The sequence below is a fragment of the Felis catus genome, chromosome A1 (genome assembly GCF_018350175.1).
Source record: "Felis catus isolate Fca126 chromosome A1, F.catus_Fca126_mat1.0, whole genome shotgun sequence".
In the NCBI taxonomy this organism is placed as follows: Eukaryota; Metazoa; Chordata; class Mammalia; order Carnivora; family Felidae; genus Felis; species Felis catus.
The window spans coordinates 35868162-35884725 of NC_058368.1; the positions used below are offsets into that span (position 1 = coordinate 35868162).

At 38.0% G+C, this 16564-nt stretch overlaps 1 protein-coding gene across 1 annotated transcript in view; it reads right to left on the minus strand.

Moving 5' to 3' along the window:
* DIAPH3 (diaphanous related formin 3) overlaps positions 1 to 16564 on the minus strand; it is a 506099-nt gene that overhangs the window by 122899 nt on the left and 366636 nt on the right. The window contains exons 26-27 of the mRNA XM_006927330.5: positions 11621 to 11716; positions 11067 to 11126 (exon numbers count right to left, since the gene is read on the minus strand). Of these exons, the coding sequence (XP_006927392.4) occupies positions 11067 to 11126; positions 11621 to 11716 (156 nt within the window). The remainder of the gene's footprint in view (positions 1 to 11066; positions 11127 to 11620; positions 11717 to 16564) is intronic.

Genomic DNA, 16564 nt, shown 5'->3' on the forward strand with positions numbered 1-16564 from the left:
AACATGAGCGGGGGAGGGGCAAAGAGAGAGGGAGGGAGTGAATCCCAAGTAGGCTCTGTGCTGTCAGAAACTGCTGAGCTCAATCTCACAAACTTAAAATCATGATCTGGGCTGATATCAAGAGTCAGATGCTTAACCAACTGAGCCACCCAGGTGTTCCCTCCCCTGCTATCTCTTGATTAGCCAATTTTTGACTATAGTTACTGGTTTCCTATTACGACAGACCAAAGCTTAACTTCCTCACAGGTTGTCTCAAAAGGGCTGCTCTCAACATGGCTTCCCCCAGAACTGAGAGAGGGAAGCAAAACAGAGCACCTAAGATGGAAGCCATGGGTCTTTCATAACCAAATCTCAGATGTGACATACCATCAGTTCTCCTGTATTCGGTAGGTTACTGACCCTGGAAAATTTGTATGAGAGTGTTGTGCGTTACATAAGGATATGAACACCAGGAGGCAATAATCATTTGGGTCATCTAGGGAGTCTGGCTACCATAGCGTTTATATTGTTAGACTGTAAAATTGCACACAAGGCTATGTCAAATTCAAGTAGTGTACTATGATTATATATCCTTCCCCCTGCCCCACCCGTTAAAATTGCCTGTACTTTTTTTCTTAGCACCTACCACTTGTCCCATACTTGTCTCCAGAGCTTTTTAACACAATTATATCCAATTGTATAAATATATACAATTATACAAATACAATTATATACACTAATACGGTTGCACACATAGCCAAACAGATCAGATTATCTGTAAGTCCTACAATTTACTCCTGAGCTTCACCAGAACTGTTTATGCTTTTCCAAATATGTACTACTTTCTTTCTGCTAGCATGTTTTTCATATTGAAAGATACTTTTAGGCTTTTTTTACATACATCTTTTATATTTCAATGAAGAAAAAAAGAGGATGATATATATATATATTATTATGGTGTTATATTAAATATGGTGTTATTCCCTACATTTTCTCTGTTTACTAAGAGTCCTTTGGATTTGTTTTTTCCTTCTTTTTTCATGTTGAATGATTTCCTCAAATGTCAGCTGATGAATCCTTGGCTCAAATTAGTGTTTAAGGACAAAAATTTTGAGTGCGTTTATTAACTAGTGAGGAGTCTTTGCAGATGTAATCAAGTTAAGATGAGCTCAAACTTGATTAGTGTGGCTCTCACCAAATGACGAATGTCATCATAAGAAGGCCACGTGAAGAAGGCAACAGGGAGAAGGCCATGCGAAGATGGAGATAGAGATTCAAGTGACTCAGCTGTAAGTCAAGTAACACCAAGGCATGTCAGCCACCACCAGAAGCATGGAAGGAGAAAGAAGACAGATTCTCCCTCAGAACCTCTACAAAGAACCAACCTTTGCCAGCACCTCAGACTGTGAGTCTCCAGAATTGTGACAGAATAATTTCCTGTTGCTTTAAGGTCCCGACTTTATGGTAGTTTGTCATGGCGGTCTTAGAAATGAGTACACCTGGATTCCAGTTTTTTCTTCCTGCACCTTTTTCTTCTCTATTCTGTCTTCCTATGTTGTTTCCAGTTAAAGATGCCTTTATTTCAGAGGAGTTGAGATTGCCTTTTACTACTCCTTCCCTCAGTGTCTTTGCAGTGAATCCCAAGGAGAAAAGGAGGTTAAAACATCTTTTCTATTTTAAAATTAAAGGTTCCTAGCCCTTTCATTTTTCTTCTTTTTCTCCTTCTAAACTAGTTCATAGCAATTAATGCACTTTAAGTGCAATATAGGAACTATTCACAGAAAGAAAGTTAATTTCAATCTAATTAGTATACCCATTCTGCTTACTGCTGTCATTTGGCTTAAGAATTTATAATAACTTTCTAGTGACAAATGCACCACAGAAGGTAGGTGGAGAAGGGGAAAGAATGAGGAGGAACAAACGTATTGAATTTATTAAATGTCCACTCGATTCTAAGCACTGTGGTACTTTCACACACTTTTATTTAATCTTCCTGGTAGTCTATGAAACATGCCATTTCTGTTTTACCACTGAGGAAGAGGAAATTCAAAGGTTAAATAATCTGCTATAGTCACCCTGTTAGCAAGTCAAACCAAGAAGTCGGTCTCTAAATCCCAAGCCTGACCCCATGCTGTCTTTCAAGGTCAGACCGGCTAGATCATTCAAGGCTTCTATAAACAGAATTCAAAAATCTGACTGGTTTTATGCTTTCACAAATGGTCAGTGAATAAGAACCACTGCTCTTTTTGTAGGTAACTACTATGTGCCTGGCAGGCACTTTGCAAAACATTCAGTTTTAACACTGACAACAGTCTTGAAAAGTGGTTTCTGGATCCGGCCACTCGAGACTGACCTTTAATGAGGACAAATATCAAAATAAATCTATGGGACCTTAGCAATAATAAGGTTAGCACCAAGAGCTCTTTTCACAGGAAAGGATCTGAGACATGTAATACAGTTGACACATGCCAGGAAGGAGACCCGCCGCACGAGGGTCCCCACTATCCCCGTTAGATGACTTTTTCATACATGACGCAGCGCCCCAAAGATGCTGGAGCACACATCATGTTCCAACACAGTTTCCGCGGCTTTCCTAAATAATTTCCATCCCATTTGAAAGTAGGAAATATCCTCTACAAAATGGGATGACTCCTCTTGAAGGGTGCTCTGAAGCCCTCTCAGCCTGCCTTCTGCCACACTGAGCACCATGGTTACATTTGGAGATGAACTTTTAGAACCTTTAGGTTATAGGGAAACTGTCCTTTGTCCCATGGCCTGGGAAGCACCTTGGCCACCTTTCTTCCCCCTCAGACTTTATAGACTGGTATCATTGCACAAGTCATAGTCTCCCTTTTCAGATGCAAATACTATCTCGTCTCCCCAAGCAGTTACCTTTCACAGTCCATGCAAGGACATTTGCCGTGGGTCCTTTAGCACCCTTGCCTCTCTTTCTACCCAGAGACTCGCTTTCTGTTGGAGACCCTATATCTTAGTTCTCAGAGAAAACAGATGTCATCAGGTAAGACCTCCAGATTCCTCCTTACTCAGTATTTGTATCCACTTCTCTCTGTACATCCTTCCTTTCTACTGTCCAGGTTCTCCACAGCTGTTTTCTCCATGCCATCCCCCAGGAGCCTCACTCTAACTACTACCCCACTAAATAGTCATCCCTCCCCTCCAGAGCTCCTTCCCTTCACAATACAAAGACCATAATAAAGTCAACAACACACAAAAGGCAAAGAAACATAACCTACTAACACCAGGACTCATTCTAGTTCCAGCTGTTCCTAGCTATGTCTCTTCTTTTTCCTCTTTCATATCCAGTTTTTTATTTTTATTACTTTTAATGTTTATTTTTGAGAGAGTGAGCGCACAAGCAAGGGAGGGGCAGAGAGAGGGAGACACAGAACTGGAAGCAGGCTCCAAGCTGTCAGCGCAGAGCCCAACGCAGCGCTTGAACTCAGGAACCAGGAGATCATGACCTGAGCCGAAGTTGGACACTTAACTGACTGAGCCATGCGGGCGCCCCTATATCCAGGCTTTTAGAAAGAACAGCCTCCACTCCTCCAGCCAATGCCATCTGGCTTCAGTTTCTTCTATTCTTTAGAAACTGATCTTCCTGAGGTGGTTAACAGCACCTGTGTCCTCAGGCCAGGCCATGTTCAGCGGCTCCCCCATCCTTTCCTTACCTGGCCTTTCTGAAGCCTGGGGCTTGGTTCAAGCCCTTCCCAAGCTCCTTCCCAAGCTCCTCTTTCCCTTGCCTGCTTCATCCAAGTTGTGAAGCTCAGATGAGCCCTGCAAACTATCCTTCCCAGGAAAACTGATGACTGTCCCAGGCACAAATGATACCTTTCTCCTCCCTGTATCCTGGGGGAAGCTTCCCAGTGGCACCATTTCACTCAGTCTTAACTGTTTATCCTAAACAATTTCTTTGTCATTAAAACTGTAGATCTGCCAACCACTTGACATGTTTTTCACATTTGTGATTATGTCAATGCAACTTTAGTTCTCAAATGACAAAATTACAGTAAAAGTGGTTTCCTTTCAAGGATATACATGGAAAAATATAACGTGTAAATAGAGAAAAATTGTCGCAAGTCAGTAATCAAACAACAAAATCAATTATCTTTTAATTTTTTGGGGGGGAGGGGGTTGTGGGCAGAAATTTGATTAAATCAAGAGATCCTCTCACTGGAAAAGAAAATATGCCCAAACACAAAATCTGAAACAAAAGGACAGAGTTCAAGGAGCTTCTAAAATCTGTCCACTGGCTCCTTCTACACTCAGATTCTGAACCTTCATCATGAGAAAAGGGAGAAATTTAGAGTGGGCCAGAAATTTTGAAAGATCATGTAATTATAGTCCACCATGGAACACAAACAGAACAAAAGACATTAATCATAACAACTATTTCAGGGAAGTCAAGGACATTACTTTCCTTAAGCAGTAGACCTTTATCCCTTCTCACTCAATTTAGTTCCAGACTTCAGCACACATTTGTGAATGCTCATTAAATGAAAGGCATTTGCTATTTCTTGCATAAATGTCCTTTTAAAGCAACTTGAAGTCCTCACGGCTTGAGAATTTTTTAACCTGTTCGTGCTTAAGAGTGTATACGATAATGACTAAGCCAGAAGGTTGTCCCTGCCTTGACTATAAATTAGAAAGGCCATTCTCTTCTGCCCACGGGGCATGCTTATCTAGGAGGAGCCCTGCTGAGTCCATTCTTCCTTTTGCTTGAGTACATCTTAAATAGGAGAGACTGATATTTGAATAAAATGTGAAATCACCCAAATTGTTTTACACTCCTGGCCTAGAAAAATCTCCTTAAAAAATATTTAAGTCTTTTTTGACAGTTCCAGGTAGCATTTGATTCTGCTGGAAAGCTCCAGTGTAAGGGTGTCAAAAACAATTAGTATTTTATAATAGCTCCCTTTCTTTCTTAGGTAGTTAGTAGGGCACAAGTTCATCGGAAAAAGAACAAAAAATATTCTCAAGACAATGAGCCAATGACATTTAGCCAAATCATATAATTTTACTTTATTATTCTCTAGGCTCTTTCTACTTTAAATTCAGATACAGTTTAAAGAAATAAAAGTGTTGGTTGTCAACATTCACTTTGATAGATAAGGTCTTCTAGACAAGGAGTGGTTTGGTGTTGTCTTCACTGTTTTCACACAAGCCTTAAGGCAGCTAGTGTTCATAGACACTACTGAAAACCTTACTAACTCCATAATTCTGCCTCAAGACAAATTCTTGCTGTTTGGGGAAAGGTAGGCCAAGAAATAAAGAGAACCCAGTACTGAGTAGATTAGGGAGGGGGAGTGGTTATGTGTGAAGTTTTGATACATCAACCACAAAGCCTGTCTTGTATGCGTCCCTTATTGTGTGGAGAAATATGCTAATTCAAAGATATCTAACTAGCTTCACTTTTAATTCTGACTTCAAATCTTAGAGTAGCAGAGCAGCTGTGCCTGGCGGCAATACAATCTTATTTCTATAAAAATCTTTCAAAGCTCCATATATAAGTGGAAGAGTAAAAATAGATAATCAAATCCAAATTAAGGCTATTAAGAATTGATTTAGTGTAAAGATAATATAGCAAGATTTTGTTTAGGTTATGGATGTTCACTAAAAATGTGTAATACTTGTTTGCCTAAAATTTTGATTATGTTTTATCTTATTTTGTCACAGTTAAATAGTTTTATCATTAGGGGTTTTAATTGCATATAGTTTATAGAATTCTTTCTGATTACTCTATATCCATTTAACTGAGGCAAAAAAATCCCACTGTACTAAAGAGAACCTTCTAATGAAGATGCAATCAAATTGCAGGCAGATGTACCACAAGGTGTGGCTTAATAGTTCACATTTGTGAATCCTTTGTTACGAATGTCTTCCAGAGTCTACACAGTGTGCAGAGGCCAAGTCCTGGAAGAGGGTAGGAAGCAATGCATCCTGAAAAATACTAGTCACACAGTGGTAGATCACGGAGTTGTAGCAACAAACAAGCAACAAAAGGAGAAAGAAAATGAGGAAATCAACTCTTTGCAAGTCTTCTTTCAACCTCTATAATGTTGGCTCCGCTATCGTGCAGTCTCCCAGACTTCTTCATCTTTCTTCTGTCTCTTGCTCACTTCGTTATCCACCTGTGTCCATTCCTGAGGTGTAGCACTTGACTTGCCATTCTCTAGATTCAAAGATTTTTCCTTTAGATAACTCAGTAACTGACACAGTGTTAGCAATTCTCTGTGAGGGTCTCTTAACCCACAGCTCTAGACCTGGCTTTTTCCCTCAAACCTTGGTAAGTTCTTTAATTCTCTCCCCATCCCCTTGTAGCCAATCCGTGTTGGCATCAAGATGGCTGTGAAATACTTCTGATTCTTTTCTCTCTCCTACATTTCTCACTTCAGTTCCAGAAAAATTGCTCGGACCTGTCATTTTCCTGCCCCCAAACCTCAACAGCCCAAATTCTTGATCTGGCATCAGACTCTCCATATACTTCTTTCCTATCTGGTCCTATATTTTCAACCAGATGGTTTGATTCACGAGCACCCAAATATGGTATAATCTTTATAAAAATGCACTAATAAATACTTTGAGTATCTTGACTGAAAAGGAAGTCTTACTATTTTCCACAGACCAAAGAAAATCTTCAGATTTGGAATGCACTGCATTCAGTAAAGAAATGAGATAATGCCCTGTACTCATTAGCAGATGCTTTCCTTTGTTTTATTTACTGTTGTTAAACTCTGCTTGATTAAGCAAGGGAAAGAAATCTAATTAATAAGCAACCCTCCACTTCTAAGGAGTGAATAATCCAATCAAGATTGAACTGCATCCTCCCTATTTGATGTAACACCTTTTGAAGCCTAGACCACTGATGATCAAATATCTCCTGATGACAGATAACATTTTAGGGAGGAGATGAGAGGGGGTTAACAGTGTTCACAGCTGGAGCTTTAGCAATTAGCATATTAAGTCCCACTTATTTGGGTGACATCCAACGACCTGATTCTGCTCAATATAGTACATTAATCGTTCCATTCAAACCTAAACATAAACATGTCTGTTCATTCAACACACTCTTACTAAACACCCATGTGTTAGGCACCAATGCAGCTAAGTGCTGAGGTTATAGCAGTAAACAAGTCAGATAGCTTTGATTGCCTTGTCCCCACCCTGACGGGACTCACACATAGAGTGGAAGACACTGAATAAGAATATTTTACAGGAAATGACTACTGCAAAATGGGAAAGCCACGGTGTTATTAGAGCATACAGTTTTACAGAGTTCAGGCTGGGGTTCATGAAGAGCCTCCCGAGAAAGTCCACAAATGTTGCTCTTTCTTGGCTCACCCTTGCCCTCCGGCTTTGGCCTCATTTCTACTCATCTCTCAAAACTCTGTCTGGATTTCAGGTCCTTCTAGAAGTCAAGTCTGGATTGTCCTCATAAGGTCTGGATCGGTCTTCCACACTTGTAGATATTCCCAAAACATTATGTATTACTTCTATCCTGGCATTAACCAAATGTATAGCAATTGCTACTCATCTGTCCCAAATGCATGATGAACTCTTAGATATTGCAAGTGCCTAGAAAATGCATAAGTTTTGCTAAATTGGGGCACCTGGGTGGCTCAGTTGGTTAAGTGTCCGACTTCAGGTCATGATCTCACAGTTCATGAGTTTGAGCCCCATGTTGTTGGGCTCTGTGCTCACAGCTCAGAACCTGGAGCCTGCTTCGGATTCTGTGACTCCTTCTCTCTCTGCCCCTCACCAGCTCACACTCTGTCTCCCTCTCTCTCAAAAATAAATAAACATAAGAAAAATTTTTTAAAAAACAAGTTTTGCTAAATTAATGAATGAATAAAGTTTTCGTGAGGAAAAATATTGGACATTTAGTTTCTGCTGAGGCTTTCACAGGCAACACAAAAGGTAAAAGAAGTTATAGTTTTAACCAAAGTATTTTTGGTAGCAATTTGGAGCACAGCACAAGGACTGGATCATTCATACTTGAGGTCATCTTCTGCCAAAATATACACTGGAACATTTTAGCTGCAAGGTCCCAGAGGATATTTTACCAGGATCTTCTAATTCTGAATTATAAGATGCCTGATGTCTGTATCTACATCTGTATGTGTATGCATAATCTAAAGCTCTATACAACCTGAATTTATACTCTATACAATCTAAATGTTCCATGATCTTTCTAACAGAGTATAAGGTGGTTACAATTAATACAGATGTTTTGATACAGAGTTTATCAAAAGAAAAAGTGATCATAATTCCAGAAGATGAGTCCTATCTAGAGGTTAAATCTGGGAACAAAAGACAAGATACACTGGAGGTTAAGACATATCTGAGAGGGTGAATCTCAATAGGTCAACCTTATGTCAAGAAGAGAAAAAAAATGTACACACATGGCTCATCAGCTCAAGGGGGTGAAGGGGAACAGATCCTGATTCAAGCAATTGTACTCAGGAGGGCAACATGGAAGAGAGATTAAGAAGTTAGAATCAAAAGTCAGACAGGTTCAGGTTCAAAACTTGGCACAGGACCATAAACAAACTTCTAGACCTATTTAATCTTTAGTTACTTTCAACAACGAAAGGGAGATAAAAATATCGACTATCCGATATGATTATTGCCAAGATTGAATAGGATGATACATATAAAAATTCTGCATAGTGCTTGGTATTTAGCAAGCCAAATAACTCAGCAGACATTAACTTATTATTATTAATACTTTTACAGATATTATTTTACTAAGGATATAAGCCAAGTTTAAAATAATTGTATAAAATCTTAGAAATCTTTAAAAATAGGTTATGAGATAATATGAATTACTATATATGCATGTAGAAAATATCAGACATTAGTTTTAAGTACATATGAAAGCAGATTAAAAAGTAAAATAGGTTTGAGTTACATTTCATTCACTTAGTTCAGTTGTAGGGTTAGCATTTTCAAAACAAAAAGGGATGCTTAAATAGCAAGATTACAAAATACTCTGAAATATCATCTTTTTCTAAAAATAATCATGATCCTTGCTGCAATCATGATACTTTCCTTAAAAAAATCTACACTTTTCAACATGCAGTCAAGTAAATCTAACTTCTTTATACACAGAGTTCTTAGAGTAACTGGTCATTTGAATTTTTCCCCATGTGGTTAGAAATATGAAGGGAAAACACAACAGAAATATTGATAGAAAATAAGTTTTAAAAAGACTTTAATCCACTGCATTTATATTAGAAGAGACTTCGACCTCTGTGATACATCGATTTCCATTGGTTTGCTATATAATCTATTCGCTTAATTATCACAATAGTCTTAGAACTTCAGATAGCACATGTCAACTTGAATAAAGATAGAAATGCAAGGTTCGTCTGCTTTTATGCAATGCACCGAAATACCACAATTTATAAGTAATTATAGATGAGCCTTTATAGACTGGACACTTTACTGACATTATAGTAAGAAAAGGACTAGGTTCCCCAGGCAATGCATAAAATTATCTTGAATAATATTCCTCTACATAATACCTAAAGTACTTATTTTAAATTAAGCATAGCATAGGTATATGTAGGCCATTATAATCATGCCATGGTCATTGTGTTGGCTGTGGGTCTTTGATGATTCACAATACGGGCTGCATTGTTTATTTTATGCATTTTATTACTAACAAAAAGTAATCCAATGTAGCCGTATGTAATCAAAAAAGAAATGTGATGGGAATCAGAGTTGCATTTTGGTCATATTTATGTCACTAACTAGCTCTGTACTCCTGGGAAGTTTTCAGCTTCTCTCAGTTTCCACTTATTCATCTACAAAACAGAATAGTCTCTAGGGTCCCAGGATAGCTCTATTCTCCAGAATTTTTGCCATTATTTACCATGTCGCAATGACTCCAAATCATAAACCCAAATTTAGGAATTACTTAATTACCTACAGTGAATATCTCCGACATACTACTACAATTCCTTTTTCTACTGTTAGTGTAGGGAAAGGGCAAACGGTAACAAACACATACTGTTGAAAAGACTCAGAAGACCTATTTAAAAATTTGGTGTAGATTTTACCTTTCCTCTCATTTACTAAACATCTACTGTATACATTTTACCTTGAGCAGTAAGCATCTATCCATCTATTAAGATTAATTACCCACATTCTCGTCTTTTTCTTTTTTACTTCACAAATTTTTTTAGGCTACCCTAGAAATTTGACACAGATTTCTATACTCCGTCACACATTCACACACAGAAATGAACTCATCTGCACCCAAAACAACCCTTCAGTGCAAATCTGTCAAGTATTTTTTCCATTTATAAATCTGGCATACTTTGGTGACAATCTCACTCTGTATAAATGACAATGGTAGTCGATAAACTTGTTTATGACTATGGAAGGTAAGCAGAACCCTGTAATATGGGACAGTGAGAGAAAGGGAACCGACATAAATAAAACCGAGTCAACATGAACTGGCACCTTGAAGAGAAGAAGAGGGCTCCATACAGGTGGTGTGCAGAGGTTGGTCAGGGACTTTTGAAAGCAGTCAATCTCAGCTAAGTATCAGAGACTAAGTTAACCCACCTTTTTGGTGATTCTGGTACATCCTTCCACAATAATAACACATGAGGCTCATCTGTGTTAATGATTTTGTCAAAATGCTAGTCACAGTATTTCAGACTTTACTGGCAAATATGGTAGAGTAAAATAGGTAACAGATTCAATAGTTCAAATTGTATCCTGATACAAAGTAAATCCTATGTAAAATATTACTTTGAGAGCATACTGCTTTTGAAAGGATACATTGGACAACACTGATCAAAAATGTGTGACATAATCTCAGATAATAATTTTAAAAATTCATCTGAGATCTGAAAGAACTCTACATACTACCTCAAGGCAATGATGTAAGCATGAAACGTGAATATACAATCTCATAGCAAATAAGTACAGCTACACGTTTCTCCTATTATAGCTGTATCTAAATGTGAGAACTTCCCAGCAGCCTATTAAAATAATAGATCAATAGGATAAAAGTAGATAAGAAGAATGTGCAATTTATGAATGCGGTTTATTACCATGGTTACAAACTTTCAGAACAGGCCTCTGAGACATGGGACTGAAACTGCGCCGAATATCTGTTAAAAAAAGAGAGAGGGAGAGAGAAAGAAAATTAATATAGAGGTCTGTTCATCTCAAAAAGTGTTACAGTATTAGACTGTTTTCAAAGGTGAAATAGGTCGGGACCCAAAGCAATGCTTCAATACCCTGAAGTACTTGAAGCAATGATGTTATGACTTTTACTTCCCATTTAATTATGCTACTGTAAACTCCACTGGGATAAGGTGCATATGGTTCTTTAGATGAGACTTGTCACACTAATCAAGATTTTTTAGGTTCAGTGCTTTGATTTGTTAATGTGCCACTGACATCGGCCAACTGGAATGCTTCTCTCTCTGACATTTGTCACTGCAAGGGAAGGATTAAGCAAACTCATGGAACTTCTGAAGAGTTGTTGCCCACAGCACTGCATGCTTGACACATGACTTGAAAAGAATTAAAAGGAAGGAAAAAAAGGTTGTTCTTTGTGATAGTTCCCTAGAAAGTAACATGAAACAAGTATAATGTTCACCTTTTGGCTTTGGTGTCCTTTTTCTTCGGTCGCGGAAGGCAGCCCCCGACTGCAAAGCCTCCAGCAGACTATCCATCACTCCTGTCTCATCACCCTCTGTGAAAAGAGATGCAGGGAATTCTATCAGCCCTCGGGGTTACCATAGCAATGTCAAAGCATACACAGAAGCTGGTGATGGTGATGGTAGGGGGAAGAAAGATCAGATGCCAGGACTAAACCAGCAATTTTAAGATAAGATAGGACTTTAACTCTCTCATAAATCAAATATCTTTTAATGAAATCTGTCTCATTAGTGTCTGCGTTACTGTCCACTAAAGAGGACCGGGTTCCATTGATTCACTTCAGAGGACTGCTTTTATAGTCTGGCGGCACAATAACTTTAAATAGAATGCGGTTCTAGTCATATCTGTGTCACGGGTTATCATAAATCACATTTCCCTTGTAGAAATGGGTTATTTTCAAAGCACCAGCTTCTATTCTAAAATCGGCCAGGTGTAGGAGAATGTTCTTGTTGTTGTTATTGAGAACTCTGCTGCCTAAACTCATTGCACAAAATTATATTTCCAGGTTAACTATTGTGAACATGCTCCCAACAACTGAGTTTTCATATCAGAAGATAATCGCCCCCTGACTTAGGTGACACGGAATAATCACTACAAACTTTTACAGAATGTATGAAAAGTTTGTCTTCTGTAATGAAAAATAACAGAAGAGGCTCTCAAATACCTAAAATATTTCATCCCATTATGATTAGTTTAAATTGATATTCTGTATATATTTACCGAAAGATGTGGTTATAGAGTCAATTCTCTCTGCAAAGAACAGATTATTTTGTAATATTTACACCTATTTATAGCTGTCAAAGCTAAATATTATTGAAAAGCAGTGGGAAAAAGAAAAGCTTCAAAGAAACTGCTGGCCCAATCCCAAATTCAAGGAAATGCCCAAGACTTTTTGGTCCCTAGGAAAGAGGTTACTCGTAGGCATTCTCTATGAAATTGTGTGACTGGTATACGTTACATGGAAAGTAACAGAAAACTATTTTCCTCTCATTTTTTAAAATTTCTTTTTATTGAGACACAATCCCTTCATTTGGAACAGATGACAAATGAATGCAGGAGAGTACAGATAGCAAACATTTACAGTTTATAAACAGATATATAAATATAAATATGCACTGGCCCCTTTCCATCTGGTTCTATCTCATATTTTTAGAAAAGTACTAAATTTTGTAGGTGTAATTTAAAAAAAAGGTGGGTGATAAGTAGAGTATTTGGAGGTTAATTTTCATATAAATTTAATTCTGAGGTGGCTTGATGGCTATTTTAATTAAAATGAATCACAAATTTCAGTCACTTTAATTAGTAATTAGCGATCTTCGAAAATTTACACTCAAACTTAAAAAAAAAAACCTGCAAGGAATGTCAGGTATATAAGGTTGTGGATATATTTTGTTAGTAAAAGGTAACATTTTAAAAACCTAAAAGTTTAAGAAAGCAAGCATGAGATTAATGGCATACACTTTAAGGGGGGGAAAAAGAGAATTACAAAAAAAATTTGAACTTTCCTTAGTAAGTTTACTGTTGGTAATGGTAATGACATAGTGATTCTGAAACTATTATGTTATATCATAAGACTGAGGAGATAGGTATACTCACCATGGGAAATGATACACAAGTATGGAATAGGTGAGGAAGAACCACAAAGTGTTGGAATGCTAGTACAACTATCACAGAAGCTCAGGGTTTTTAAAAAACACGTTTCCTAGCTTTCCAAAATAACCCAGAAGTAATGACACTGTGATATCAAAGAGCATGTCTGATCTCCAGATCTTGATTTCTGAATACCATTCTTAATGGGAACCAGAATACGTAGAGAAATGACTGATTCTGGTGCTGAGACCAAGAAAGTGTGAACAAGGAAGGCATTGATGCACCAGAAGATAATCGAGTGCTCAAGGACAGACAGGGATGTGTCAAAAGGGCAGAGGAGAGCCAGACTGAAAGACAGCCTTGGCCAAATTTTGGATGACACGAGTACTAAATGAGTAATAATGGAGATGGATTATTACACATTGGGGGAAAAAAACAATTATGCATCCATATTGATACTAAAAAATTAGAAATAAATATAGGGGGAGAGAAAGCTCCTCTTTACAAAAGGATGTCAACCACTAGGTGTCAAAGATACAGGGGAAATAGAAAATTCACTATTTTATAACTCACATAACAAGAACTGAATGAGGCAGATATCATCAATGGATGCAGAAACCATTGTGTACAAGGCTGCAAAGGAACAGGAGTTGGAGAAATCTGGCAGATATCACCTTCCCCAAATACGTAAATCTGACATCAAATTTGGTAACGACTCCTTTCTCAAGTGATGCACTAAGACAGATACAACCTGTGTGGTACTTTGCAGAAAAAAATATTTATCCTGAATCTAAATGTAAGGAAACAATCACAGAAATCCAAAGTTGGGAACATTATGTGAAATGACTGGCCTGGGTTCTTAATAACTACCAATTATGAAAAAGGAGAAGGAGAGAGGGAGGAAAGGAAAGAAATTAGGGAGCTGTTCTAGATTAAAGGAGATTAAAGAGATATGACAACCAAATGCAATACACAATCTTTGATTAGCTCTTAGACTATAAAAAAAAAGTTATGATTTTATTGAGATAACTGGGGAAATTTTAAAATGGACTAGATGTTAAAGAATTACAGCATACCGATGTTAAAATACCTGAATAAGATAATTACATTATCATTAGGTAGGTTAATCCATTTGTTCTGAGCAGATAGATACTGACACATTTAGGCTCACAGAACAACTTACACCCCCACGTTTCCATGTTTTCTATTTCATGTCCTTGAACATGCTGTTCTCTTTACATAGAACATCTTTCCCTTTCCTTCACCAAGCTAACTTCTTCTCCTTTAAGACAGAGAACCGAGAACCCTTCCCTGATCTATGTGGGCTGAACTGGGTGCCCCTCTGTGTCCTAATGGTATGGGGTACCGACAGCAATAAATCCTTTACAATATAATTTACTTGACAGTTTTTACCACTAGACTGAGTTCACTGAGGACAGAGATTATGGCTTTTTCAGAAAAATCCCAGTATTGCACAGAAAATGTTCCTTAATATATGCTGACCATATTAACAAGTGAAGCACTAACAGGGCCAAATGGAAGGAAAAAAATCACGCAGGAAAATAAAGGTCTCATGTGGAAAGGGGGCCAGGGAAGTGGTGGGAGTACATTCCTACCACCATTGTAAACAATGCAGCACTGTTTCTTCCTCTTCTCTTGTCTCCTACATCCATTCAGTTGCCAAACAGTGTACACGCCTAAATATCTCAAGGATTGATCAACTGTTTCCTTTTCTGACTAAACTTTAAGTTCAGTGTCCAGAATTGAATTAATTTTCTTTAATGTTTATTTATTTTTGAGAGACAGAGAGTGAACAGGGGGAGGGCAGAGAGAGGGAGACACAGAATCCGAAGCAGGTTCCAGACTCAGCTGTCAGCACAGAGCCTGATGCGGGGCTTGAATTCAACAAGCTGTGAGATCATGACCCGAGCCGGAGTCGGATGCTTAACCGACTGAACCACCCAGGCACCCCAGAACTGAGTTATTTTTCACCCAAAATAGTGCATGAGTTGCCAGGAGTCACATTGTGTCTAGTTAATCCCAAATTCAAATTTATCTCATATAGCACCAGTAAGCTCTGAAGCAGAACTAGGATCTTCAATCCCCTAGTCACAAATTTTCAGTATCTCTCACTTCCCACAATATAAAGTACCAACTCTTTCACTTGTCCCAACACTTGATTCCAATTGCTTTTCCAATCTTATATCCTCCAACTTCATGACCTGCTCTTTAGCTAAAGGCAACTTTAAAGCTGTGGTTCTTTACAAACCTCTCTCCCATCCTTCACTCTCCACATGGAAGTTCTGTGCTTTAGCCTCCCAGAGCTGATGGCATTTTTTGGCCTTCACTCCCACAGCATAATGGAAAGAATATAATACGGAAGTAAGGAGACATGCATTCTAGTCTGAGGTCTCAACACACTACCTGTGAGACACTGGACTAGTTATAAAATCATTCCTGACAAGTGTAATAGAAAGAATACCTTTCTAGGGTTAATGAGAGAATCAAATGAGATAATACAAAAGAAAGCACTTGATAAATTGCTAAGTGATATAAAAATGTAGGGGAATAAATTCATAAATGAACTCCATAGCACACTACAGCAAGTTTATCCAATATTTGATTGTGTTTCAGGCACTGTTTTAGATACATTATAAATTAAATAACTTTTATAGTGTATTTTACTATGTTCTTGAATATCATCATTTCTAAGGGAAACTGATCAGAAGTACCTATGAGAAGTAGGCCCTGGAATGGGAAAAGATATTTACAAATGACATATCAGATAAAGGGTTAGTATCCAAAATCTATAATGAACTTATCAATCTCAACACCCGAAAAACAGATAATCCAGTGAAGAAATGGGCAGAAGACATAAATAGACACTTTTCCAAAGAAGACATCCAGATGGCCAACAGACACATGAAAAATGCTCAACATCACTCATCATCAGGGAAATACAAATCAAAACCACATTACAATACCACCTCATACCGGTCAGAGTGGCTAAAATTAACAACTCAGGAAACAACAGGATGTGGAGAAACAGGAATCCTCTTGCACTGTTGGTGGGAATGCAAACTGGTGCAGCCGCTCTGGAAAACAGTGTAGAGGTTCCTCAAAAAGTTAAAAATAGAACTACCCTATGACCCAGCAATAGCACTGCTAGGAATTTACCCAAGGGATATAAGAGTGCTGATGCATAGGGGCACATGTACCCCAATGTTTATAGCAGCACTTTCAACAATAGCCAAATTATGGAGAAAGCCTAAATGTCCATCAGCTGATGAAT